General features: G+C 37.1%; 2 protein-coding genes across 5 annotated transcripts; both read right to left on the bottom strand.

Moving 5' to 3' along the window:
- Positions 1 to 1,222: 1,222 nt before the first annotated feature.
- On the bottom strand, positions 1,223 to 2,793 carry LOC126610851 (syntaxin-22-like). 2 transcript variants are annotated; one of them, XM_050278999.1, is made up of 4 exons: positions 2,628 to 2,793; positions 2,056 to 2,248; positions 1,850 to 1,950; positions 1,223 to 1,626 (listed from the first exon to the last, which is right to left on the bottom strand). In XM_050278999.1, exons 1-4 carry the CDS (start codon positions 2,628 to 2,630, stop codon positions 1,561 to 1,563), a joined length of 363 nt encoding a protein of 120 aa, XP_050134956.1. In that variant the 5' UTR covers positions 2,631 to 2,793; the 3' UTR covers positions 1,223 to 1,560. The 2 variants fall into 2 exon arrangements, with proteins under 2 accessions (XP_050134956.1, XP_050134955.1); XM_050278998.1 differs by lacking the exon at positions 2,628 to 2,793 and adding an exon at positions 2,388 to 2,460.
- A 14,445-nt stretch (positions 2,794 to 17,238) lies between these two features.
- On the bottom strand, positions 17,239 to 21,216 carry LOC126610850 (uncharacterized). 3 transcript variants are annotated; one of them, XM_050278995.1, is made up of 6 exons: positions 21,196 to 21,216; positions 20,933 to 21,073; positions 20,742 to 20,816; positions 20,552 to 20,647; positions 20,076 to 20,152; positions 17,239 to 17,548 (listed from the first exon to the last, which is right to left on the bottom strand). In XM_050278995.1, exons 1-5 carry the CDS (start codon positions 21,199 to 21,201, stop codon positions 20,078 to 20,080), a joined length of 393 nt encoding a protein of 130 aa, XP_050134952.1. In that variant the 5' UTR covers positions 21,202 to 21,216; the 3' UTR covers positions 17,239 to 17,548; positions 20,076 to 20,077. The 3 variants fall into 3 exon arrangements, with proteins under 3 accessions (XP_050134952.1, XP_050134953.1, XP_050134954.1); XM_050278996.1 differs by lacking the exon at positions 17,239 to 17,548 and adding an exon at positions 19,617 to 19,828; XM_050278997.1 differs by lacking the exons at positions 17,239 to 17,548; positions 21,196 to 21,216 and having other exon boundaries at positions 19,863 to 20,152; positions 20,552 to 20,642; positions 20,933 to 21,174.
- Between the last annotated feature and the right edge of the window lie 5,195 nt (positions 21,217 to 26,411).

Genomic DNA, 26,411 nt, shown 5'->3' with positions numbered 1-26,411 from the left:
GGTTGGTGCCATGACTGGTCGAACCTACAAAGAGCCTTCTTTCACTCAGCTCCGCTTACTCGAACCCTTATCAAACACATTGCAACTCCGCCTATTGGCTAATACTTTTCAACTCTTTTCCCACACAATTGTGTTTGCACCTACAGATATATATTTCATGTAGTCATTATCCATGCATTTCACTAAAGGATTTGGATCCCATCAAGATCCTAGAAATCCTCGATTTTATCCGTTTATTATACATTATGCAGTTAGAAATTATTTTAATTTTTTTTATTTAAAATTAAACACAAACAGTACTTAACGAAAACTGACCGCACGATATATGATAAACAGATAGGATGTGAGGATCAGAGGATCCAAAGAGGACCCTCATCCCTAATTAAATACCACACACTAGAGTTAAACACCAACAAATCAAACACATTGAAACTTCAATTTAGTATCTAAACCATGTGTATAATAAATCATGGTGTATGTAGCTTTACTCTTCACTTATTTCGATAAAAAGCGATAGTGAATTTTCATTAACAAACGGTGGTGTACAAGGATTAACATATAAACACATTAACTCTTTATGCATGTGACCATTTATTGATCTGGAAATCATTCGCATGAACCATATTAAGGGTTGGTTTGGTATTGCTGTACTTTGAAAAAAAAACTGTTTCTGCTACGTTGTGAGAATAAGCAGCTGTAAAATAAAGCAGCAAAGTGTTTGGTAAACTTTTTTGTAAAAGTGCTTTTGAAAAAAAATACAGTATTATAGTGTTTGATAAATTTTTATATAAAACAGATGTGACTGTGAAATGAAAAAAAGAGTATAATACTAGATATGCCATTAATTTAATTTTCTTAACAAATAAAGATGAATTACTAAATATACTTTATTTTAAAAAAAAATATTTATAAACTTTATCTTAAATATTAATTAGTATGAAAAATATTTATAAACTTATTTTAAGGGCATGTTCAATTATATAAAATAGGAATTCATAGGTTTTCATCATATGTACATATCTTTTTTTTTTTTTTGTTAAAAAAAAAGGAAACAGAAGCGATTTTTCAACTCCATTTTTCTCCCCTTGCATTCCTCCATTTCTTTTTCTAGCCTTTGAATTTAATATATCAAAACAAAATAAAGGGACAGAAACCTGATAGAAACAAGGAAATGACAACAAAAGAAGAAAACACAGGTGTAAAAATCCCTACCCTTTGAAACTTACAAAAGAAAAAAAGAGAAAATATATCATTAGTTTACGGAAAAAATGATAAATACATCTGTTTGCTTGTTCTATGCTTAATGCTTCTAGTCTTGGATAGGGTTCAGGTTCTATACCCCACTGTTCTATGCTTAATGCTTAATACATAGTAACTGTCCAGGATGCCAACCACTCCAATACCAATAGGTGAGTCTGAGCCGTTTGGCATTAGCATCAGACCCAGTTCAAGGTTGAAGGAGAGGAGAGGAGAGGAGACACCGAGATGAGCTCTTCTTGCAAGGAAACACCACCACCAACCACTTCAAATACTTTATATATAATTCCTTTTGATCACAGCTCAAGCCACCACAACTATAATCACAATGATGAGGATGACTCCAAATATCACCAACAGAAAACAAGTCTGCCCAAATAGCACAAATAATTAGCAACCTCTATGAATCCAATGCTTTATGTATAATAGCTGAACTAAAAAAATTAACCAACTATGTATATCAATCCAGCCAATATATCGCATCCTTTGGTTAAAAATTTTGAATAGCAACTTATCTTGGAGTTGAATACACAAAACAAGAGAAAACAGGAATCGGGTTGAACAAACTCGTGTTGAAGGAAAAGAAAATTACCAGAGATGAATTAGATCTTTGGGTCTTGGATGCTTTCACAAGGTGGGAGGTAGCTTGCACAGTTGCGGCATGGGAGTTCTCAATGTTAGAACCAATATCATCTGAAACACACATGTACATACAGCATCGTTCAAAGTAGGGCACACAAAGTACAAGTGACTCACAAATTCAATTTCTGAGAAACAATGAACAGAAACTGGACTAACTGATTATAGCTCCTTTATCATGGACCAGTACAGCTAGATCTTTGAAAATCTCATTAACTTCACTGATCTGTTGTTGAATTTCTTGGATCCCTTGCTTTCTTTCTTCAATAATGGCTTCATTGAATGCAATACCAATCAGCAGGGGAATCTTCAACTTGGCAATTTTCTCAACTGCATGGATGAGGGTTTCAACCTTGTATCAGAAAAGAAGCGATACACTCAAATCCAATACCAATCGAAACAATTCCAAATTTTCCTAAACTTTTTCCCCAACCAAGCACAACAAAAACACAAATAACTCTTTAATCCAAAACAAGATTTAGGGAACAAACATGCATTATCACTTCTCACGCTTAACATGCATCAAGATTCAGTCAAGGAAAATGAATAGAGAAGTAATCAATTTTTCTTACTTCTCTCTCAAATTCTCTTGTTTTCTCCATCCTCAGTTTTCCCGACACCCATACACTCATCCCTTTGCTCTTCCCACCCCTCTTTCACTCACTCTCCCCATCCCCAAATTAAAAAATCCAAACAAATAAATAACAAAATTTTAGAGAAGAGAAGCTTACCATATGAAGGAGGGAAGGCGATGGCGAGAGAATGAGGGAAGGCGGCGGCGGTGTCTGTGGCGCTGAGACCGACAGAGAGAGAGGAAAAGGAGGAGAAGGAAGAGGTGCATCTGCAGGCACCAGAGAAGAATAGGGAGTGCTGAATGTTCTGCGAAAGGAGGGCGTGCGATAGAGAGAAGGCAGAGAGAAACGAGGGCAACGTTGGCAATTTGAAATTTTCATTAATAGAATTTACTGTAGCTCCGTGTTTTCACAATAGGCCTAATTGGATAAATGGTCCCCGTGGTCATAAGGTATTCGGATGATAGCCCCTGTGGTAAAAAAATTCGGATTTAAACCCCTGTGATCTAAGTCTGTTAGGATTTAAACCCCTGTGGTTTAAGTCTGTTAGGATTTATGCCCTTCTGTTAAATAATGCTGACGTGGTTGACACATATATGCCATGTGGCTGCCAAATGTCTGCCACGTGGCAAAAATAATAATTTTTAATTTTTTTTTTAAAAACCTGAATTTTTACAAAAAAAAAAAAAATGCAGATCTGCAAGAAGAAGAAGAGGGAAGAGGGAGAGGGAGGAGGGCGCGGGGAGAGGGCTCCGGCGGGGGGGGGGGGAGCTGGTCTTCGGCGGGAAGAAGAAGAAGAAGAAGAAGAAGAAGAAGAAGAAGAAGAAGAAGAAGAAGAAGAAGAAGGAAGAGGGAGAGGGAGGAGTCGCGCGGGGAGACCGGCGGGAGGAAGAAGAAGAAGAAGATTCCCGGGGAGACCGGCGGGAAGAAGAAGAAGAAGAAGAAGAAGAAGAAGAAGAAGAGGAAGAAGAAGAAGAAGAAGAAGAAGAAGAGGAAGAGGAAGAGGAAGAGGAAGAGGAAGAGGAAGAGGAAGAGGGAGAGGGAGGAGTCGCGCGGGGAGACCGGCGGGAAGAAGAAGAAGAAGGAAGAAGGAGAAGAATGGCGGGGGGGGGGGGGGGAACGGGCGGAGGGTGGGGGGAGGTTCTGGGTTTTTTGTTTTTGTTTTTTTTTGTTTTTTTTTGTTGTAAAAATTCAGGTTTTTTTAAAAAAAATAAAAAAATATTATTTTGCCACGTGGCAGACATTTGGCAGCCACGTGACATATATGTGGCAGCCACGTCAGCATTATTTAACAGAATGGCATAAATCCTAACAGACTTAGACCACAGGGGTTTAAATTCGAATTTTTTTACCACAGGGGCTATCATTCGAATACCTTATGACCACGGGGATCATTTATCCGATTAGGCCTTCACAATAAGCTGTTTTCTGAAGCTGCTTTTTGCAGCTTTGCATTTTTAACTTTTTTCTATCTAAAACTTTGAAATAAAGTTGGTTTGAAGTGCTTACCAAACATCAAAAACTCCCCCAATTTTTTTTCATACCCACTTTTTTTACAATCACCTCAATATCAAACCTGCATATTATTGGTTATGAGCTAGTTATTCACTATAGGTGAATGTAACTTAGAAGGATTGTATCGAGATGTTTTGCAATTTACAAAGTTCAACTTGGTCTCGTGTTTTTTTCACACTTGCAATATTATTGTTGGGCAAGTTTAATTGCTCCGTGTTGGTTGTAATATTCTCTAATTTACGAAATTAGATCATCTCTAATCGAAGGAGGGCCAAAGGGTTTCTTTAGCCCTATAACTCAGTAATAAATTATATTTTAATAAACAATGTCATACCATATTTTATATCATCTCCAATTGAGGGGGTTAAATGGTCATAGGCCAAACATAGCCCCTTGACAAAAATCATCACCAACTGAGGGGGCTAAAGAGTTATATGTCAAACATAATTTATTATTTTAATTGAATTAATATGGTTAATTAAATTAAACTACCATATTAAAATAAAGATTTCAAACATATTTTGAGTGTTACTTGTCGCTAAATGAACAAGGCTCCGAATTTCTTATTTTTATATAATCTCAATAATTTTTTGGATAGGATTTCAAGTGATACATGTCGCTAACGTGAGTAACTCTCCAGATTTCTATCTTTATGTAATCTCGATAATTTTTTGATAGAATTTCGAATGACACGTGTCGCTAAAGTGAGCAACGCTAAAATGAAAAGTATGTCAGAAATGGTGTAGGAATGACTTATGTATTTATAGAAAAAAAATAAGAAATTCGTCAAAAAAAAAAAAATCAAATTCCAATGGTAACCTGACGTTAGTTAGCCATTGCTAGTTGGTGTCATGCTAACGCCAGGTAGCCGTTGGCATTCAAATGGGCTGAGCTGAAGGGCTGGCAAAATGTCAAGCTTGACATTATGACGCTGGAAGGCTAGTTGGCTCGAAATGACCAGCCCGCTGGCCTGATTTGGGATTTTGACTTGGTAGGGCTCACAAGTCCTTTGGCTTAGCCCTCGGTTAGAGATGATTTTCGTGTCATTGTGAGTTAATTTTAGCCATATGACCCTTTGGCTAAGTCGGTTGGAGATGGGCGTAATCTTGTGATTTAATTCATAATTTTTATTTCATCAAGAGATTGTAAATTTGTAATGCTTGTTAGTCTTTCCCACCAAAAAAAAGTTGGGTAAACAGCCAATTTAGTCCCTAAATTATCACCTTAGTGAAAATTAGGTCCATAAACTATATTTTCAGAAAAATTAGTCCTTGAATTATAAAAATATGCCAATTACATCTCTAATGTTATATTTGAAGCTACTATATTGAATTTTTCGTCAAGTTAAGTCACGTTACTTGCATGTGATACACATTGGAGGGTAGATTGGTAGTTTTTCATAAAGAAATAGTGTATGGAGTTATCTTTGGAGGAGAAATTGGCAGTTTTTCATAAACAAATAGTGTAAGTTAACTTTTGAGGGTAAATTAGATATTAAATTCGCAACCTATATGAAATGTTAAGTACTTATAGACGAGAAAATGATGGTATTACACTTTAAAGTGTGTCAAGTGACTTAAGTTGACGAAAAATTGGATAAAATAGTTTTGAATATAATAGTAGGGATGAAATTAGCACATTCTAATGAATTTAGGGACTTATTTTACCAAAAAAATTAATTCAGGAACCTAATTTTCACTGAGGTGATAGTTCAATGACTAAATCGACACTTCACCCAAAAAAGTTTGGAAGATATAGCAAATGCTTTTACAAGTTGAAGTCACAAGCTCTCGAAATACCTTGTTAATTTTGATATGTATTTACTCTCAAACATCAATTCCATTGTTATACATAAAATAAAGGGAAAATTAGGTTCACATCATTTTTTTTATTACTTCATTGATTAAAACCCTATTCATTTTGAATTTTTGATCAAGGTCCTTGCGTATTAATAACATCATTAATTATTTGAATAATAAAATATTTTTATTTTTAAATATATTCCTTTAGTGTTAAAAATGTTACAATTAGTATATTTATATTTAAGGCTAAATTTCCTATCATATATTTTTATTTTTAGTTTGTACCTATTTTTAGTTTGAAAATATTTTTTAATTTGTACCAATTTTCTTTTCAGTTTTAATTTGTACTCATATATTAGTTTCTTTTTGTGCCCATAATTTTTGAAGTTTTATTTGTGTTTGTACCCATGTGTATATTATCACATGATATTGTATATTTAATCAATGATAGAAAAATTACATATGGTATATTTATGTTTTATGCCTAAACTTTGTATCATATATCTATATTTTTAGTTTGTACCCACTTTTAATTTGCAACAATTTTTTTTAATTTGTAGTATTTTCTTTTTAGTTTTATTTTGTACCCATGTATTAATTTCTTTTAGCGCCTATATTTTTAAAAATTCATTTGTACTCATAATTTTTAATCTTTTATTTGTACCCTAATTTATTTATAATGTACCCATTCTTCTTTATTAATGTACCACTTTTGACACACCCCGACCCGGGATGTCCACTAGGACTCCGAATCGAGCTGTGTTGACCGACACCTGGAGGGTGAAGCCATAAAGTATGATGATGTGGAAAAATATGAATAAATTTAAACCTAAGAATGCCTAAATACAAAAGTGCGCCGAGAGCAGAAATGAACTCATTTCACATGTGACGTCAGAGCATAAGTAAAGTACAATAGAGTGGATTGAAAATCATACCATCGAAGGTAATCTCTAATACCAAGACTTGCCACGAATCTTCGATGATAAGAAAGCTCAGCTAATAAAACTAGAGGGTGAAAACAAAACAAGGGTGAGTGGCCCTAGAAATGAAATTTTAATAGAAACCATCTAAAGTATTATAACCCTTCACTGCAACAACTGTATAGTTTCCAGAAAATCATACCACGTATCAATGTGAAGCCAAAAGTATATCAACAGTAAACCATAAATATACCACAACACAACATCTCATCAGCAATATCAATAATCAAGTGATTAATAACTCATACTAGCACGCAAGTCGGAGTCACCTATAGTGACCTGTACGACTTATCCATATCTCATCACATATACTATCTCATTAGTCGAGAGTCACCTCTAGTGATCTGTACAACTTATCCATATCTCATCATATATGCTAGCTCATAAGTCGGGAGTCACCTATAGTGACCAGTACGACTTATCCATTTATCCATATCTCATCACATATGCTAGCTCATAAGTCGGGAGTCACCTATAGTGACATGTACGACTTATCCATATCTCATCAAGTATACCTACACACAAGTCGGAATCACCTAAGGTGGTTTGTACGACAGGACTGGGCGTAAATAAATATGCTCAAGTGCTACGATCACGTGAAGACTGTGCGAATAATCGCGGGTCACCTATAAGTCGGAACCACTTATAGTGGTCTGTACGACAGACATGTGCACCTACCTTGAACCAAGGTGAGCGTAAGGTGCAGGAGGTGAACATCACGTGAAGGATTGTTCCTTGGCCACAGGTGGGAGCACTAACACCGGGGTGCAGGTTTATGAGCTCTACTCACATCTGTTCATCACTAATTATTATTCAATCATACCGACATTAAATACTCACTTGAACTTACCTTGACCTCCGTTTTGTGTGCAACACTATGCAGATTTTTACCAAATTATATACTAAAATATAAACTAATTATGGCATGGCATTTATAAAACGTAAAATCACAATTTCTCGTTTCTTCACACATTGATTTATAATCAACATTTAATCACCGAGACGTAAGGTTAAATCTCACATTTTTCACCAAATTCCTTCATATTGCTCAATTTCTCAAACAAGGCTATTGTCTCAATTATTTAGTTTCATTTATGGTATGGCTGCATCTAATGTCTCGTTAGACTACCTACGTACCCTAATCAGGGATCAAGCCATTCGTAGTTCACATTAGCACTTCAAAGCATTAATAGTAATTATATGCAACACTCAATTTCTGACCGTTTATGGAATTGTCAATCATATATATATATATAATATACGATAGAAAGGAAAAGACTTACTCACCTAAGGTCCGTGCCACGAACTCCTAGCACGCATGTCGAGACATCATAAACCATCGTCGCCTATGACTAATTATCAAATCACATCTCAGAGTTCTGACAGATAAAATACAAAATTTACATAAAATGCATCCTACGTAATTCAATTCGGAAGATCTACATCACGGATTTCCAATCCGTTGCTTCCAAAGACTCACATTAAACTTCTAGAAAAACATCCTAAGGTTTCATTATGATCCAACGATCGGATCTCCACCAATTGCCCAAAATCAAGTGGCGGTAAACATTTTATTTTATGAACTGAAAAATCCAATTCGGGAAGATCCGTAAGTTGGATTCCAGATCCGTAAGTATCTGTGGTTCTCAAATATTACGTACTATAACATATTAAAGTTTGGTGACGATCCAACGGTCGGATCGTCGAATCATATAACGACATATTAACGTAACGTAGAGAATTTAGATTCTAACAATCAACCTACATCATACAATTACCAAAACTGAACTCAAAGTATCTAGTTAGCCTAATAATAACATCAACGACCCCCTAGCCACGCACCACCGCGGGTGGCGGTCAACCGCCCTGGCTATCCTAAAAACTGAACTATTTCTAAAAATTACTAAAAATTACAGGAATGAAGATCTCAATGAGTAGAGTAACTTTCGTACCTGTGACCAAGGCCAATTTGGCCCGGAAGGGCTCCAATTTTCCTCAAATCCGCTGGGAACCCTAGAAATGGTTGTTCTTAATTCGTCCCTAATTCGACTCCGACGCTCCAACCAATGGTTGGGCATTGTTCTAAGCCTCAAGGGAAGTCTATTGGTGGTGACAATTGGAAGAGATTGCTTCAGAAATGGGAGAATCGACACAAGACCCGTCGGTGTCACCATCGCCAAATGTCACGGATTTGACCCAATTTCCATCGAATCTTGATAGAAGAATGAAAGAGAAGAGGTATGGTGATGATTACAGGTGAAAATGGGATGAAATTCGTCTGAAAAACGGCTTGGAACCGCCAGAATTCCACTGGTTTTGAAACTGGCTTGGGTGCGGGTTCAAGAGATCCGGCCAATCCTCTCCATTTCTCCTCTTTCCTTTCCCATCCTTTCCTCTCTTCTCATTGGGCAGACTTTCTTCCCTCCTCTTCTAATTCTTTCCTCATGTCCCTCTTTTTCTGATTGGGCATCCTTGCCCAATCCCTTTTCTTTCCTCGATTATCCTTCCTCCCCGTTTCCTTCTTCTTTTTCCCCCAAATTCCTAACAACAAACTATTAAAAAATATAGTGGTATTTTATGAGAAATGAATAAAATAATAAATAACAGTCCTTACCACGTACTTTCCGAATTTATAGTCTCGTAAACCTCTGTTGTAGTTCCGAATTCTTTTTTTTTTTTTTTTTTGCGTGCGTCTACGCATTCGCACCGCCAAATACTTTTGGAATACAGTAAAGTAATAGTTCATACGCGTTATGAACTAGCGGTCAACGAAAATCAATACCCTCGCCTCTAGGGTATTTTCGTAAATTCACATTTTAAAATTTATAAACTCTAAAATTTGGGACGGGTTGCACAACTTTGTTATATGTGAAATGTACCAAATTATTTTTGTAACAATTTTTTTAATACTATGGATACATTCTTTTGTCATTTATTACTTCTTATTCAATTAAAATGTTTGAATTTTTTTATTGTAACCGTTTCTAATAGTATTATAATGAGGAATTTTAAATTTATAGGATTATAAATCTCATAAAATATCAAAACTATAAAAATATAAATATTAATAGTAATATAAGGGGTGTGATATCCACACATTTCATTTTACTTCTTACACACCTTTTTTATTTTCGACCGTCGGATCGGATGAACTGAAGAAGATCAACAGACATAAATTATCAAGGGGTGTGTGAGAAGTAAAATGGGGTGTGGATAGCACACCCCTAATATAATGAGGTGTACAAAGTCAAGGGACCTTGATCAAACTTTGAATACAAATAAGGTTTTAATCAAAGAATGTTAAGGATTAGGGACCGCATCCAAAGTATCCCTAAAATAAAAAAACAATACTTGGCTCCTGAAAATTCAGCAGCCATTCCTACTTTCAACCAATCAAATTTAGACACGTGTCCAAATAACTGAAATTATAAACACAAATTGAACACGTGTCCAAATCTGATTGGGTGAAAGTAGGAATGACTACTGAATTTTTAGCAGCCAAATATTGTTTTTTTAAAAGGAGCATGCCCTTAATTGAACAAGTTAAAAACTGACCTTAAAAAGAGAGCCAGTATTTGCCAATATCCAAATTTCATTGATTCATCATTCATGCGTACAAAATTAGTCAGGTTCACAATAATAGTAAGACTTGTTCTTCGTAGTTGAGTCTGCAGCTCTGCTCATTGCTACACATACACGTTAGTTGTAACTATTAATAAAAGGAAAACTGATGAAAAGGATTTGCAAACTTTGAATTTTAATAATAAGGACAATATAAAGAGTAAAGTGAATAATACCAGGATTGACTTTTTAGTGTAAAAATATAATTTTTCGTTAAAACTCCCATCAATAAAAGAGATATTTTAAGTGTATTGAAAATATGGTTCGCTATAATAAGTGTACCAATACTATTATCTAGAAATTTGACGAATAAAATTCTAAATAATTGTATTATTACATTGATCGCACTAGTCTATGTTTTCGACACATTAAAATATTTCTTTATTTTTCAAATTTTTAAGAAAAACAAAGGGTAGGGTGATCTTTGATAAACCTAAGCGAACTATATATGGAGGAGCTCCCGTCTTTCATAAACCAGTTTTCACTGACATAAGCAACAGTGAGGAGAGAGAGTGAGAAACCCAGCAGTGAAGAAAAAGATTCTCAAATCAAATATAAAAAACTAGGTTGGAACAGAAACAAAACTGTCCTAAACAGCCATATAGCTTTTGCTTTGAGTTGAAACGGAAAGAGGAACCTAGCCGAGAATCCTAACCTACTCTCAAAGATGATGACTCTATGGATTGAAGAGATCCGAGATTCCTTCCTCCTTTGAGAAGCATACAAGACGTCAGTATTTTTTAATTAAAACTAATGAAAATGGTTTGAAAATTTTAAGTTTTAACGATGAACAAAATAAATGGTAAAGTGAATGGTACTTGGATTTACTTTTTAGAGTAAAAATGTGATTTTTCGTTAAAATAAACAGTAGCGAAAATTTTTCGTTAAAATTCGCTATTTGTTAACAACAATTGTTTTGACTTTTAACCAACGATATGAAAGTTTTTGGGGTAAACTCACTTTTTGTCCCACATTTTTCACTTATTCTCCATATACCGTCCTCTAACACGCATATAGGTTGTTAAGCCATCTCTAACCAAGAGCTAGTCAGATGGCTCGTTTTAGCTCTCTGGTCATCAAAGATATTAATATTTTAATGAACAGTACATTACCATATTTGCTTCCATCTCCAACCAAGGGCCAAGGGGCCATATGGCTCATTTTAGCCCTGTTACAAAAAACTGTCCCCAACCAAGAGCCAAAGGTTCATAAGGCCAAACATAATTTATTATTTAAATTTAAAAACTAGTACAACTTAAATTTTGTGAGAATTGAAAAAGGAAAGAAAATATGAGAATTGAAGGATAGATTTTTGAAAGATGAAAGAAAATATGAGAATTGAAATGGTGAAATTTTTGTGAGGAATGGTGAATGAATAGTTTAGGTATTTATAGGAAAAAAATTAGAATTTTTAGGAATTTTTTTAAAAAAATTTGCCCAAAAAAAAATAATAATAATTTGAATGCAACGGTAACTGGCATCAGCTCACCGTTGGATTCAAATTTTTTTTAAGCAATCTTGTCGGTTATAACCAACATGATTACTCTGATTTTCTGGCCAGTCCTAGGCTGGCTGCATGAGGCCAGCCCTTTCAAATTACGTGGGGCCCACAAGCCCTCTGGGTTAGCCGTCGATTGGAGACGATTTTCAGGCTAATTTCGACCCTCTAAACCATTCGAATGGAGATAGCTGTAGATCTATCTATACATGTGCTAGCATACCATCTGACTTACACTTACGTATAACTTCAAATTTTATATAAAGATTGGTGGCTGGGAAAACTAATTAAGAGAGATGATAATGCTTACTGTATTCCGTTTAATTGTTGTAATTTTGTTTTTTTTTTTTTTGGAAGAAAACCAAGGCCAAAGCCGAAAACAGCAGGAGAGCCAACGAATGGCGAACACCAAACAGGCACAAACAGAAAGAAAACGATGGAAGGGGATACAAACAAGCAGACATTGCAACCAGGTTGAGTGTCTCCCCAACCACCGCAACAACAACTCACGGCGGACAAGGAAGCCCATCCTTATTCAAAACATGCACCAACGAAGATGGGGGTCTGTCAACCCAAACCCGATCACACATCTCTGGACAGCCAACCGACGCAAGATAATCCGCCGAAGAGTTGGCTGATCTTGGAACCCAAGACCAGCGACAGAACTGGAAAGCTTCACACAATTGCTTGACCCTTGCCAAGATAGGAAAAGCCTCCCAACTGTCAGAATCCAAAGCGCCAGAGAGACAAGAAATGGATTCACGGGAATCCGATTCCAAAATGACCGAGCTACAACCCATTGAGGAACCCAATTCACAGCCACGCAATAACGCAAAAGCTCCAGCCGCAGCAACATTAGGGGACAAAATAGCATACCTTGCAGCCGCCACAAAAGTCCCTCAATCCGCACGCAGGACCACCCTAACAAAACCCATTTTAGACTCCTTAGACCAGCTAGCATCAACATTGATTTTAATGAAAGGAGATGTTGGAGGGATCCACCGAGAAACCAAAACCTGCCGAGCTGGAACCACCAATCTCCCGACCTTCGAAAAACCCCCGGCCTCCCAGTAAGACCCGACAACAAGGGCAACCTCCCGCAAAACAGAAATAGGATTAATGGGAACCTGATTAAAAACAAAGTTGCACCGAGCTTTCCAAATACTCCAACAAGTGAACGTAACATAAGAATGAACCCATTGCACATCAGCCGAGGACCCCAGATAAAGAGAGAACACAGCCTGCAACCAGCTCGCCCACGAAGGAATACCATCCCTAGCCACACGATAATTAAGAGCACCACCAAACCAAATAGCTGCTACCCACGGACACTGGAGGAATAAATGTTCCACAGATTCATCCTGGCAGAGACAAATGGGGCACACTGGGGAAGGGGAAGAACGTCGACGGAAAAGCACCGCACTAGTGGGCAGAGCATTGTGCAAGGATAACCAAAAGAAATGGTGGAGCTTATGAGGCCCTCTCAATTGCTAGACCACGCGCTACAACTGCCTCGGAACTAAACGAGCACCAAGCTGGCGATGATCCCGGGACCCTACAGACCTAGACTGCAGCCAATGATAGCCCGAACGAACTGAGTACTGCCCATTCTTGCTCACATCCCAAACCAGATGATCCTTCCGACTAAGATCACCAAGAGGGGTAAGACTGATAGCCCGTTGATCCACATCCGAAATAAACTCCTGCAAAAAACTAATATCCCACGCATGCGATTCAGGCCGAATAAGAGACTGAACCCGTAAGCTGGGAGTAACCGCAACCTCTCCAAGCGGTAACGGATGCCCCGCAGGTAAGGATGGGAGCCAGCGGTCATCCCAGACACGCACATCCGCACCACTCATGATTTGCCAATGAGAACCATTCCTTAAAACCTCTCGACCAACCAAAATACTACTCCAAGCCCAAGAAGCTCTCCCGCCTTTTTTGGCATCCCAAAAGGAACAGTGCGGAAAATAACGAGCCTTAAGGACTCGAGCCCAGAGGGAATTCGGATCAGTGATCAACCGCCAACACTGCTTAGCCAACAAAGCGTCATTAAATTCACTGAAATTCCGAAAACCCAAACCTCCCATCGTCTTCGGAAGACCAAGAACAGCCTTAGAAACCCAATATGTCTTCCGCCTGTCCCCAAGACTATCCCACCAGAAACCCGCCACCAAAGCATCCAATTCCTGACAGACAATTGCTGGAAATTTAAAAATGTGCATCGGGTAGGCAGGAATAGCTTGAACAACTGCCTTAATCAAGACTTCTTTCCCAGCTCGGGATAAAGTACATTGCTTCCAACCTTGCAACTTTCCCAAAATTTTTCCTTTAATATAGGCAAGACCGCGTTTTTTGGACCGCCCCCAAATAGCTGGAACACCTAAATAAGCACCAGGATTAGCAACCGCCGATATGCCAAGAACATTAACCAACTCATTGGAAACTTGCATAGAAATGTTCGCCCCAAAGTAAACACTCGATTTTTGCAGATTAACTTGCTGACCAGAAGCCTCACAGTACCTCCCAAGAATGTCTACCAGGTTCCGACAATTTTTAGCATTTGCCTTTAGAAAAAGAAGAGTATCATCCGTAAAAAACATATGAGAAATGACGGGCCCCGAAGCCCCAATCATCACTCCGTCCAACATCTTCGAATCCACCGCCTCTTGTATTAGACAAGAAAGGACCTCTCCAACCATCAGGAACAGATATGGGGAAAGAGGATCACCCTGCCTTAGACCCCTAGAAGGAGTAAACTGCTTGCCGGGTTGTCAATTAAGGAGGACAGCCAACTGCACCGAAGACACACAACTCATAATGAGATGCCTCCATTCACTGCAAAATCCCATCCAAGCCATGATAGCCTCAAGGAAGTCCCATTCCACACGATCATAGGCTTTCTGCATATCCAGCTTAATACCCATCTCAAACTTGTTTCTAGCCTTGCGCCCTTTTAAGAATTGAAAAAGCTCATGAGCTATGCTAACATTATCGTGAATCATCCGACCAGCCACAAAGGCATTCTGGGAAGGAGAAATAATGTGCGACAGAACACCCTTTAACCGATTTGCAAGAACTTTGGATAGAACCTTGTAAGAGTAATTGCAAAGATTGATGGGTCGAAATTGCGAAACCGTTTCTGGATGAGATACCTTAGGAATTAGAACCACGTGGGTAGCATTGAGCGTACGCGGGCTGGCCGTATCGTGCATCAATGATTTGATCAAGCTGTTAACATCATCCTGCAGCTGCTCCCAAAAGGATTGATAAAAAATCCCTTGGAAACCATCCGGCCCAGGAGCTTTAAGGCTTCCCATATGTAGCGCTGCCTCCATAACTTCCTGCTCAGACGCCGGCACAATTAGCTCTAGATTCATTGCTTCAGAAACATCCTGATGAAGGCAATCCAAAATAGAACCCCAATTCCTTGGACCCCCCGACTGAAATAAGGAACGAAAATGATCCTCAACTAACTCCCGGACCCTACGGGGATGCTCCACCCACTGCCCTTCTCCATCATTCAAAGTAAAGATCTTGTTCTGTCTGCGACGTTGTAAAGTTGATTGATGGAAGAATTTAGTATTTGCATCACCCTCACGTAACCACTGAACACGAGATCGTTGATGCCAATAACTTTCCTCCTGAGCGCGAAGGTCATCAATTAGTCTAGACTTCTCCTGAATTGCAGTAAAATTTGGACCCCAATTCTCCTGAAGCACCCCGAGTTGCTGGGTGAGGTCCTCTATTTGCTGGCCGCGCTTTTTGAATTTATTGCGGCTCCAGCGAATAAGGCGAGACCTACAATCATTAATTTTAGACACCCAATGAACCGGAGCCCCTGCCTCCTCCCGCCGAGCCCAGCACTCACTAACCAACAATTTACAATCATCATCCTTAGCCCAGAAAGCCTCAAAACGAAACAACTTCCTCCGTTTTGGCCTATCTAACTCCAACTTAATAATCAGAGGACAGTGATCAGATCCCTGGACAGGTCCATGCAAGGCCAACGACTTGGGCCAAACCTCCTGCCACAGCCCATTAATAAGACCCCTGTCTAAGCGTTCTTCCACCCACTCCCCACGCCTAAAACCCCTCCACGTAAAGGCAGGGCCCTTGAACTCCAGATCAAACAACTCAGCAGCATTCATAAAGTCCTCCAAAAACCGAGGCCGATTGTAATTAACCGCCACTCCTCCGGACTTCTCAAAATCCCAAATGAATTCATTGAAATCACCACCACAGAGCCAAGGAACATCCGAAGGAGAAAAATGAGATTGCATCCAAGCCCAAAATTCAGCTTTTTCACCAGAGTACGCTGTACCATAGACACCAGTGACCCGCATCCACTGATGGACGCCATCAACCCTTACAATAGAATCAATCACTGACCTTGACGAAAAAACTATGTGCACCTCCAAAGAATCTTCCCACCATAATCTCAAAACCCCAGCCTTTCCGATTGGGTCCACATTAAAATCATGCGAAAACCGCATACGTCTCCGCAATCCATCTAGTCTATGACTCTTCATTTTAGTCTTAGATAAGAAAATCATAGAGGGTCTGTTGTGTCGTATAAGCCCATGAAGAGCTCGAACTGCCGTGTCCGACCCCAGACCATGGCAGTTCCAGAATAGATAATTCATGGCAGCCTTGCGGCTGTTGAGGGCCAGCCGCCACCACCCCGAGCTACAATGCCCGCTTCCTGAGCCGCACTCGGATGCTGCTCATCCACCAACTCAGCTTCGACATGGGCCAGCACACGAGTGTTCATACTAGAACCCTCATGTGGCTCCACCTCAGCATATACTGCACGCTGTATCATCAAGCAGCGTTCCTGGACATTCAGCCCTTGCCAAGTCTCCCCCATCATTTCCGAGCTGCCACCTTGAGACGTTAAAGATAAAATATTAATGTGGCTTAACCGTAACCGTTCAAATAGAAGGGCATGAAAAATGAAGGAAGACAGACAATCCAAGTCCTGTAACTTCATCAATTTAACCAAGAACATCAAATAGCGATAATACATAAACTGATAATTTTAAAATTTCGATTTCAACATGGGAAACTTAAGGCTACATAAAATAACAATAGTTTTCGTATTTCGATCCACAAAAGATTCTTTCCCTTTTTACTTCTCAAAAGAGGATTCACACCCTTTTACATTGTAGAACAGTAGATGAAGTGGGATTTTGTCCTTGTACGTTGGTTTTGGGAAAAATGACTGAAATAAATTTTGATGGGACAAAAACCTTAAAAAAGTTCAAAGTTATTTCTGCAAGATATTTCTCGGTGCGTCTTAAATGTGGTTTGGTATACTTTGTTTGATAATAATACAACCACTTGCATACTTAAATATTAAATTTTCAACCATTTGTATAATGATACTATATGTCTCCAATTGTAACTCCAATAGAGCTAAAAATTTCAGTTACTTCTGCGAGATATTTTTCGGTGCATCTTAAATGCGGTTTGGTATGCTCTGTTGGATAATTGCATACTTAAAAATTAAATTTTCTTTGTCTTATTTTTGACAGAGCGGCAAATTTCTCAATTTTTGCAGCCATCCTCACAGAAATGGTAATACAATGCATGGCCTTTCTTTTTCAGTCCTTCATGGAAACCCGTTAGGTTGGTGCCATGATAGGTGCCTCCGCTTTCCTACACAATTGTGTTATTTTATCAGTGCATTTCACCAAATACCATCACAATTAAACACCAACAAATCAAACATTAGCACTTCATTTCAAATTTTGAATAGCAAGTTTAATTACATTATTAACTAGTCTTGTGTATAAATAAAATTTTATTTCTTTCCAAAACAAAAAAAATTGATGCGGGGATAAACACTTATCAAACGTTGGCACTTCATTTTTATGTGTAAATCGGTCTAGTATGTTGAACCCGATATCAAAATTCGGAATATGCTAATGTGTATTTAATGTTACCTTCCGTTGAATGAACAATGAATCATATAATTTTTGTTGCTCAACAGTTATTCATAGTTGGTTGGTGTATAAAGTTTAATTATGTGGACTGGATGAAGACTTCTCAGTGCACAACTACTATATATGTCAGAGCTCATCTTTTACTAAAATCAAGTTTAACTGAAATACCCAGCCGTAAAGAGAGAGGTAGATCTCACCAAATATTCAACCTCTTCCCTCTCACCCTTCAATGTTTCAATCTTTCAATCTCTTCTCCCCTCTTACCCTTCAACATTTCATGCCCTCTTTTTTTACTTGCTTTCTCTAAATTTCTAACCTTACATTTCAGATCTAACTTTTGCCTTCTCTTACGGTTGTAAGTGCAACTTGAGAGGGATAATACCAAAGAATAAGATCTAATCCAAGAGGATAGATAAATAATTTTACTCTTTTGTTTTTTATATCTTTTTGGTGTGAAAAGCGTAGGTTACAATATCTACACAATGCATATTATGTTATGATATTTTCTGTAATATTAAAGAATGCATAAAAAAACTGAACATTTTTTCGAGTTCTGGGTCTGTATGAGTGAAAAGTGCAAAATTACATGTGAACCTTGGGCTTCCAATTATTTATTTATTTGGATATGATTCGGGCATGCAAATATATTGTTAATCTTCGACTTCTCAAATGTAATTTTGCACTTTTCACCCATATAAATCCAGATCTCTAAAAAATGTCCAAATTTTTTTATGCCTTCTTTAATATTACAAAGAATATCATACCATCATATACATTGTGTGGAATGTAGATATTGTAACCTTCGCTTTTCACACCAAAAAACAAAAAGGGTAAAGCTATTTACCTGTCTTCTTAGATTGGATTTTTTTCGGCGACATTTTCCCTCTTAAGTTGCACTTACAACTGTAAGAGAAGGCAAAAGTCAAATCTGAAATGTGGGTTTAAAAATTTAGAGAAAACAAGTAAAAAAGAAGGGCTTGGAATGTTAAAGGATGAGAAGGGAGAAGAGGTTGAAAGTTTGAAACATTGAAAGGTGAGAGGGGAGAGGTTGAATGTTTGGTGAGAGATCTAACTCCCTCTTCATTGCTGGGTATTTCAGTGAAACCTAATTTTACTAGAAGATGAGCTGACATATATAGTGGGTGTGCACTTAGAAGTCTCCATCCAGTCCACATAATTAAATTTCATACACCAACCAACAATGAATAACTGTTGAACAATAATAATTATATGATTTAATATTCATTTAACAGAGAGTAACACTAAATACACATTAGCAGATCTAGAATTTTGATAACTCCTAATTAAAGCATGCTAAGCACTAGTTGAGTAGCAAGCTAGAGCCTAGTACCTATAGACCTAGATGAGACCTAGATTGGGGTTAGACGTACTACACCGATTTAAGTAAATCATTATACATCAGAAAGTAAGTGTTTATTTACACAAAAAAACATATGCTTGTGTTGATAAGTTGAGTTTATAATTTCCTCAAAATCTATACACCTAAAATGAAGTGTCAATGTTTTATTTGTTTTTCTTTTACCCACATCAATTTCTTTTGGGAAGACATAAAATTTTATTTATACACAATTTTATTTTATGTAGCTTTCAATCATGTCAAACGTGAAAATTTAAAATTATATCATTTTATGTCTCATCGCTATTTGATGTTCTTGGTTAAATTGATGAACTTTACATTTAAATGGATTGTCTGCCCTCCTTTGTTCCATCCCTTTTGCATGCCCTCCTATTTGAACGATCACGGTTAAATCATTTCAACATTTTATAGTTTCAATACTTTTTGTTTTATTATCTCTATAAATAAAAATTCAATATAAAATAATTACATGACTTAACTATGACCGTTCAAATAGAAAAGGAGATGAGATAGGGGAGAGCAGACTATCCTGATCCAAAGTTACAATTGCACCACACTAAAAATGGACCTCATGGAGCTCTAACTTCACAATTGTTGCTCTGTATCCCAAACCAACTGCATAGTTTCGACCCAATAGTGCAAATGTGACTTCCATCTACATTGGTCTTTCAAATTCTTCTCATTAAAAAACTCTAATCACTATACTATGCAGAAACATAACAGGAATGGCTAACACAAATATGAGTACCAATATGAGGGATCCGCATATCCCTACACAGAGTACCAATATGAGTACATGCAGGGACATAGAACGAACATCTATACAGATCAGGACCCAAACAAAGTCTAGAATTAATCTTACATTCATATAGACATCGGACCTGAGATGTCCGAGCTGATCATGTCTTCTACCTCTGTGCAGGGGCCAAACTGGAGTTCCTATACAGATCAAAACAAAAATCACCAGATTCATGAGTTTGAAACCATAACTATTTTTCAGCAGATATATTACTCATGCATTGGAGTTGAATAGTATTTCATTATTCCAGTCCGGGATGGGTTTTTCATTATGTCCTCAAAAAGGTTCCAGTTCACATGGTCTACATGTATGTTCTCAGTTCTGATCCAGGGCTTATTTCATTCTTTTCTGGGAGCAAATGTGTTCTAGTCCGCAGTTGTTACCAGTTTCGAGATCCAAGTTTTTCAAGCGCTTGTATGTTTTCAGTTCGTATAAAGTCATTCTGGGAGTATATACACGGTCAATATGGCATTATAAATGAAATGTAGTTGAATCTGTACATGTTGAGCTGAGTGAAAGCAGAAGAACAAGATCTTTACCTTCCTGATTTGCAGAGGCCGAGGCATTTGCCGTTTATTCAGCCTTCTGGGACCACTGGATCGGCAGCTCAGGGGGTGTTTTCTCTCGGTTCTACACTGGATTTGAGTGTCATTTTTTAGTCACAGTACTAGTTTTCTTAACAAAATACCAGTTCACAGTTCAATCAATCACAAGGGTAACGGTTTTAACCTCCAACTTTGCAGATCCGTGAGTTTGGGGACTATTCGAGTCAGTCTTTTCCGTCTCTTTGTGCATCTCGGGTACCTAATACGGAAGAAAATCAGTGTAAGCTTCTACCCAGACTCATCACGAAACATAGCTCTCAAAGATTTTTAGCAAGCTGAGAGATATGTATATTGAACCAAGTGGGAGATGATTACCGTTGCATGTGTGAAAGGTTTCGATCTGCATGAATGGAACTTGAATCCGTGATGGGTTGAGGCTTGGGAGACACACGGTTTGGTTGAGAAGAGCTGGCGACTCAGGGTGTTTTTCTCATGTTGTTTGTCTCGGATTTGCAACTATCGGGGGTCCTCACACAGATGGAAACACATGCATGTGTTAGTTTACCACATAAATCTGAAACGAAAGAAACTAAAAAAAAAAAAAAAAAAAAAAATTAACACATGGAGGAGGAATTTACTTTCATGCATCTCAGTTTTCATGCTTACTTCGCCACGGCTGGATTATAGTGACACTGAGGTGTGATCAAGGAAGAAAATATCGGTAATATCGGAAATATCGGTAGTCCGAAAACACGGAAATATCGATGGAAATATCGGGATAGTATCGATATCGATAAAAATTACATGGAAACCACGGAAATTGTAAGAAAAACTTGGAAATTTTTAATGAAACTTTGCAGGATGTTTATTTAGTCAATTATCTATTAGTTTATCACAAAAAATTGAAAGGAAATGCATTGCATGATGGATTTAACTGATTTAAGTTGATTATATAGCGAGCTGGCAAACATTGTGAGTGTAGAAAATATGTAGTAATTAATGAAAGAAGTTTAAACACACCATAATCATTTATATATAATTAATTAGTACAATATTGGGAGGTTTTACTTAGGATATTAAAAAAAAAAAAAGGAATTGAATAAAATGATGAAGAATAATGTGCCGAATTTGACACTTTAAATTTCTTACACATAAGCATGCGTCTAGGCGTTGAAGTTCCAAATTATAGTATATCAATTAACGATTGAAAATCAATAGGTTGAATAAGACTAAACTTTAATTTGGATGCCGATTATGTTTTTTCAAGTTTATATAAAGTAAAAGAATTGAATTTTGGAAGCCAAGAGTGTGTCAATTGTTTTATAATTCGTCCGGTCAAACCACGGTGAGTTGGCCGGCGTACAAGGTATCAATCTCTTCGTCTCGTCGAGTAGTACAACTTTCCTTTTTGTTTCACTCAATTTCGTTGAGTATTGAAAAAATTATACTCATTTGAATCTTACCCAGTTTCCGGCGACCGCAGTGACTTTCGAGGAATTTTCCGGCCAAACCACGACGAGTCAGACGTCGTGTGAGGTACCATTCTCTTCGTCTCTTCGAGGGCTACAACTTTCGTTTTTGTCTTGCTTGATTTAGTTGAGTTTTGACAAAGTTATGACCGTTTAAAGTGGGTGTAAATTTTCGGCCGAAATTCTGATTTTCTCTCCCATTGGGCGAGTCCCACATCGCTCATGCGAGGGCAGTGAGCAATCATGAAGTCCTATAAAACCCACATTCCCCTGCTGGGAGAAGCATAGCTTGTTCGGCCTTTGGGCTATGATCAAGTGAAGTATGTGTTGAGTTTTCTCAACATATTTAAGTATTTTTTAGTATTATGTTGTGATATTATCGATAATTTCAAAAATATCATGATATTATCGATATTATCGATAAAATTGTGATATTTTAACAAAATCGTTTGGATAGTTAAAAAAATATCGAACTTCCAAAAAATCGATAATATCGGCGATATTTCGCCGATATTATCGCTTTTTTCTTCCATGGGTGTGATTGTCGTTGGGTTTTTGGTTGTAGAGAGGGGATGCAGATTTTGGAGGGAGGTGTGCATGTTGCTGAGCTTGATGTTGGAGAAATGAGAGCATTTTCGGATTTTAAAGACATCTCTCAAGTGGTTGAAGGTTTGGAGTAATAGACATGGGGACCTGTTACATTGGGAATCTTAATTATTAATTATCTTTCTTCACGGGTTACATTGGGAATCTTAATTATTAATTTTCTTTCTTCACGGGTTGGTTTGAAAGGAGGCAGATCTGCCTCCTGTGCATTGTGCATGCTCTTCTATTTTGTGTGGTCACAGTTAACTTACGTTAATATTTTATATTAATTTTTTAATAGAGATAATAAAATAAAAAATAATAAAAATAAAAAATATTAACGTGACTTAACCATGACCGCACATATAGGAGAGCATGAAATGGCACCACAAGGAGGGCAGACGATCTGTCTCTGGTTTGAAATGAGAGAGGGAGAGCCGTTCGGCTCTGTGGTCGAGGAGATGCAGGCTCTGGGCTTGAGACAATTAAGGAGAGCATCCTTAGGGGTGTTCTACACTTAGTGCCCTAAAGCCCTAGTGGTTTGAGAGTCATTGACCTAAAGTTCGTTACATGAGTTGGATCGAAAGCTTAAGGGAACCGACATTGCACGACCACTACTGTTACTGGAAAAAAAAAAAAAGGGCAAAATATTATTATGAAAAAGTCGAAAAGAGAAAGGAAAAAAATATATGTGAAGTTAGTGTGTGAAGTATGAATAAAGGGATGAGAGGTAAGAATTTTAGTCGAGTCTCTTTAACTATGTTGGTTCACCTTACACTGAAGGAAGGTTGTGAATTCTTTTTCTAATTGATTCTAAATGACTTAGACTCTGTGGTGGGATTAGTTGGAACTTTTGAAAAGATTTTCTGATTTTTAACGTTTTCTATGGATTGCAACTTGAAAGTGAGAATTTTGTTTAGCTAAATTTCATCTAAGTTTTTAGTTTGTTAAGTTTTTCTTTTGTTTTCTAGATTTGTTTTGCTTGAGGACAAGCAAAAAGCTAAGTTTGGGGGTATTTTGATGAGTAGATTTTATATGATATATTTAACCCTATTCTTAATATATTTTGGTTAATATTTTGGAAGAATTTTGATACTTTGAATTGTATTTTTAATATAGGACTTTCTACTTCCTCTGGAGCAAAATGTTGCCAAATGGATGAATTTTGGAGTAATTCTAGTTGGAGGATGTTCGTGAGTCACTTGGCTTAATTGTATCAAAATATCAGATTTTTCCATCAAGCGGTTATTTTCTGGCAATAAAATAAAGGAGCGATGTGCAATGCTGAAATAGTGACGTTTTGGGCTTAAATTGCGTTTTTGGAGTCCAAGATGATTTCGGATGGGTTCATGGCCTTCTGGAGATGTGTTCAGAACGTCCTGATCTTCAAAACAAGCTATCATAGGCCGGATTTGGAGGATATTTGAGGTTAAAACGTGGCTGGACAAGTACTTGGCAGATTCTCCTAGCATAATTAAAACTTTATTTTCTAAGTTACTTTTATTTATTAATTAGTTTCCTAGTTGGAATAAGAGACTTATGTTTTAGGATTTGTGCGATGGCTTAGCAAATATATTGCTTTGCCGTTCCTAGTTTTAGGGTTACGCTTCCTTTATTCAACTTTGGAGACAGAGAACTTTGTTAGCATAATTAAAACTTTATTTTCTAAGTTACTTTTATTTATTAATTAGTTTCCTAGTTGGAATAAGAGACTTATGTTTTAGGATTTGTGCGATGGCTTAGCAAATATATTGCTTTGCCGTTCCTAGTTTTAGGGTTACGCTTCCTTTATTCAACTTTGGAGACAGAGAACTTTGTTAGGGTTCTTGGAGATTTTCTACTTTAAGGTGTTTTCATTCCTTTTATTCTAATAATATTCTCTATGATTTCAATTATGAATATGCGTAACTAATCCATTTTGCTAGGGCAAATCCTTGAGCCTTAGCATGAATATGTGATTTTTATTTAATTGCTTATGATTGATTACATGCATACTTTGAATTATTAATTACCGTAATTAAAACTATCTAATTGTCTTAATGCCTAATCACCATTAGGATCTTTAGAAAAGAGATTTGATGCAATTTTGGTCGGAAGGTTCCCTGAAATTGACGCTAACTTCTTGTGATTAATAAATGTAATTTCACTTAAGATGAACATTACGTTTTACATGGTTTTTCAAAGGGTTTTCATAAAGCATAATAAGTCTTTCATGTTCAGATTTGATTCGAACGTCCGGACAGGTTGCATGTTAGATATATATTCTATGTTGGAGGTTCCAAGTAGAATATAAATTAGGAAAACCTAACCTTCAAAGTGGCATGTGTAAATCATAAGTAGTTGGTTAAAATACATAGGATTGCTAGGTGATGGTGGAACCCTAGTGCTTTTATAAATTGGTATTTAAAACTCTTTTCTTTTGTCAGATTAGTTTTTAATTAAAATTCGTTTTTAATATTACCCAATTTTAAAATCCCTTTTCTGTATTTTTAATTTTAAGTAGTTAATTAGGAATTGTTTCAACATAAGTTATCCAAATAGTCATTGAGGAGAACGACCTTACATGAGCATCTATATTACAACATCATTATATTCTTGCAAGTATTTCATGTGTTTTTGACCTTATTTACATAGATGTTAAAAATCCTATCAAGCGCTTTCAATAGTAGCAGCTTGGGTAGTGTAATGAAAAATCAGACAACTTTATGCGGGTTTGTGGTAGTGCTACAAAACTAGTGTATAGAAGATAGGCGGGATGCCCAGGATAATGTTATAGCTACCATGATGCATGTGCGATTTTATTTTAGGCATTAAAATATTTATCTAAAAAGTTTAAACTTTAAACTGAATTTAAGAAAATAAACTTAGGGTTTGTATTCGGATACTGCATCTGACAGATAAGCTTCGTGAGAATTGCTTTAGCATGTGTTTTATAGTTACTTCATCAGCACCCTCAATTTTCCTATAATTATGAATCATGAATTTATGTAGCGTATCCCTCGCAAAATTAAAATATTAATTTAATTTGTTGTAGTTAGTACAAAAATGTAATTATAACAAAAATAGAGAGATTTAAATAGAAACTCACCAACGATCCTACTGGTGCTTGTTTTCCAAATGACCCGTCATTCTCAAAAGGGAGTTCGAACCTGGATGCATAGTGAAGTGCGGCCACTATGCTAACGTCGCAATCTTGTAGCATCTTCTCCATTTGTACAAGCGCATCTTCTCTATCTTTCTTAGTAACTTCTATCCAGGCCTTTATAGCACGCTCATCAAAAACACCCTGGGCTATATTCTCTAACGAGAGTATAGGTGGTGCAGGCCCTCTTACACACATAAAGTAGTGCGTTGATACGCAACCACAAACACTGTTAGAGATGTATATCGCTGAAAATAAACGTAATTACGACAATTAAACAGAGAAAAACGCAGACCTAAAACACATATTCAGTTTTTTTATGCCTACTTTTGAACTTCACATGTAATTCATTTCTTTTTTGGATTTATGCAATTTTGAATTGATGTCTTCCAGGAACCTACATACATCGTACGTGGCGCTGGGAGGCTAACAACAAAATGGTATGTGTGAATATGTGTGAGCGCGCTACTTGGCTGCAGCTTATTACTTAACTGTGCATTTGCATATAAGAACATTAAATAATGGCATGCACCATATTTGCATTTGCATTTGCATATGCATATAAGAACATGTGCTAATACATAGTGTACTACACAATTGCATTTGCATATAGGACCAAAAAATAAGGTCTATATGTTGCTGACTTTGTTCCGCTTGC

This window comes from Malus sylvestris, chromosome 17 (assembly GCF_916048215.2).
Source record: "Malus sylvestris chromosome 17, drMalSylv7.2, whole genome shotgun sequence".
NCBI classification, from domain to species: domain Eukaryota; kingdom Viridiplantae; phylum Streptophyta; class Magnoliopsida; order Rosales; family Rosaceae; genus Malus; species Malus sylvestris.
This window is presented reverse-complemented; position numbering and strand designations above follow the sequence as displayed.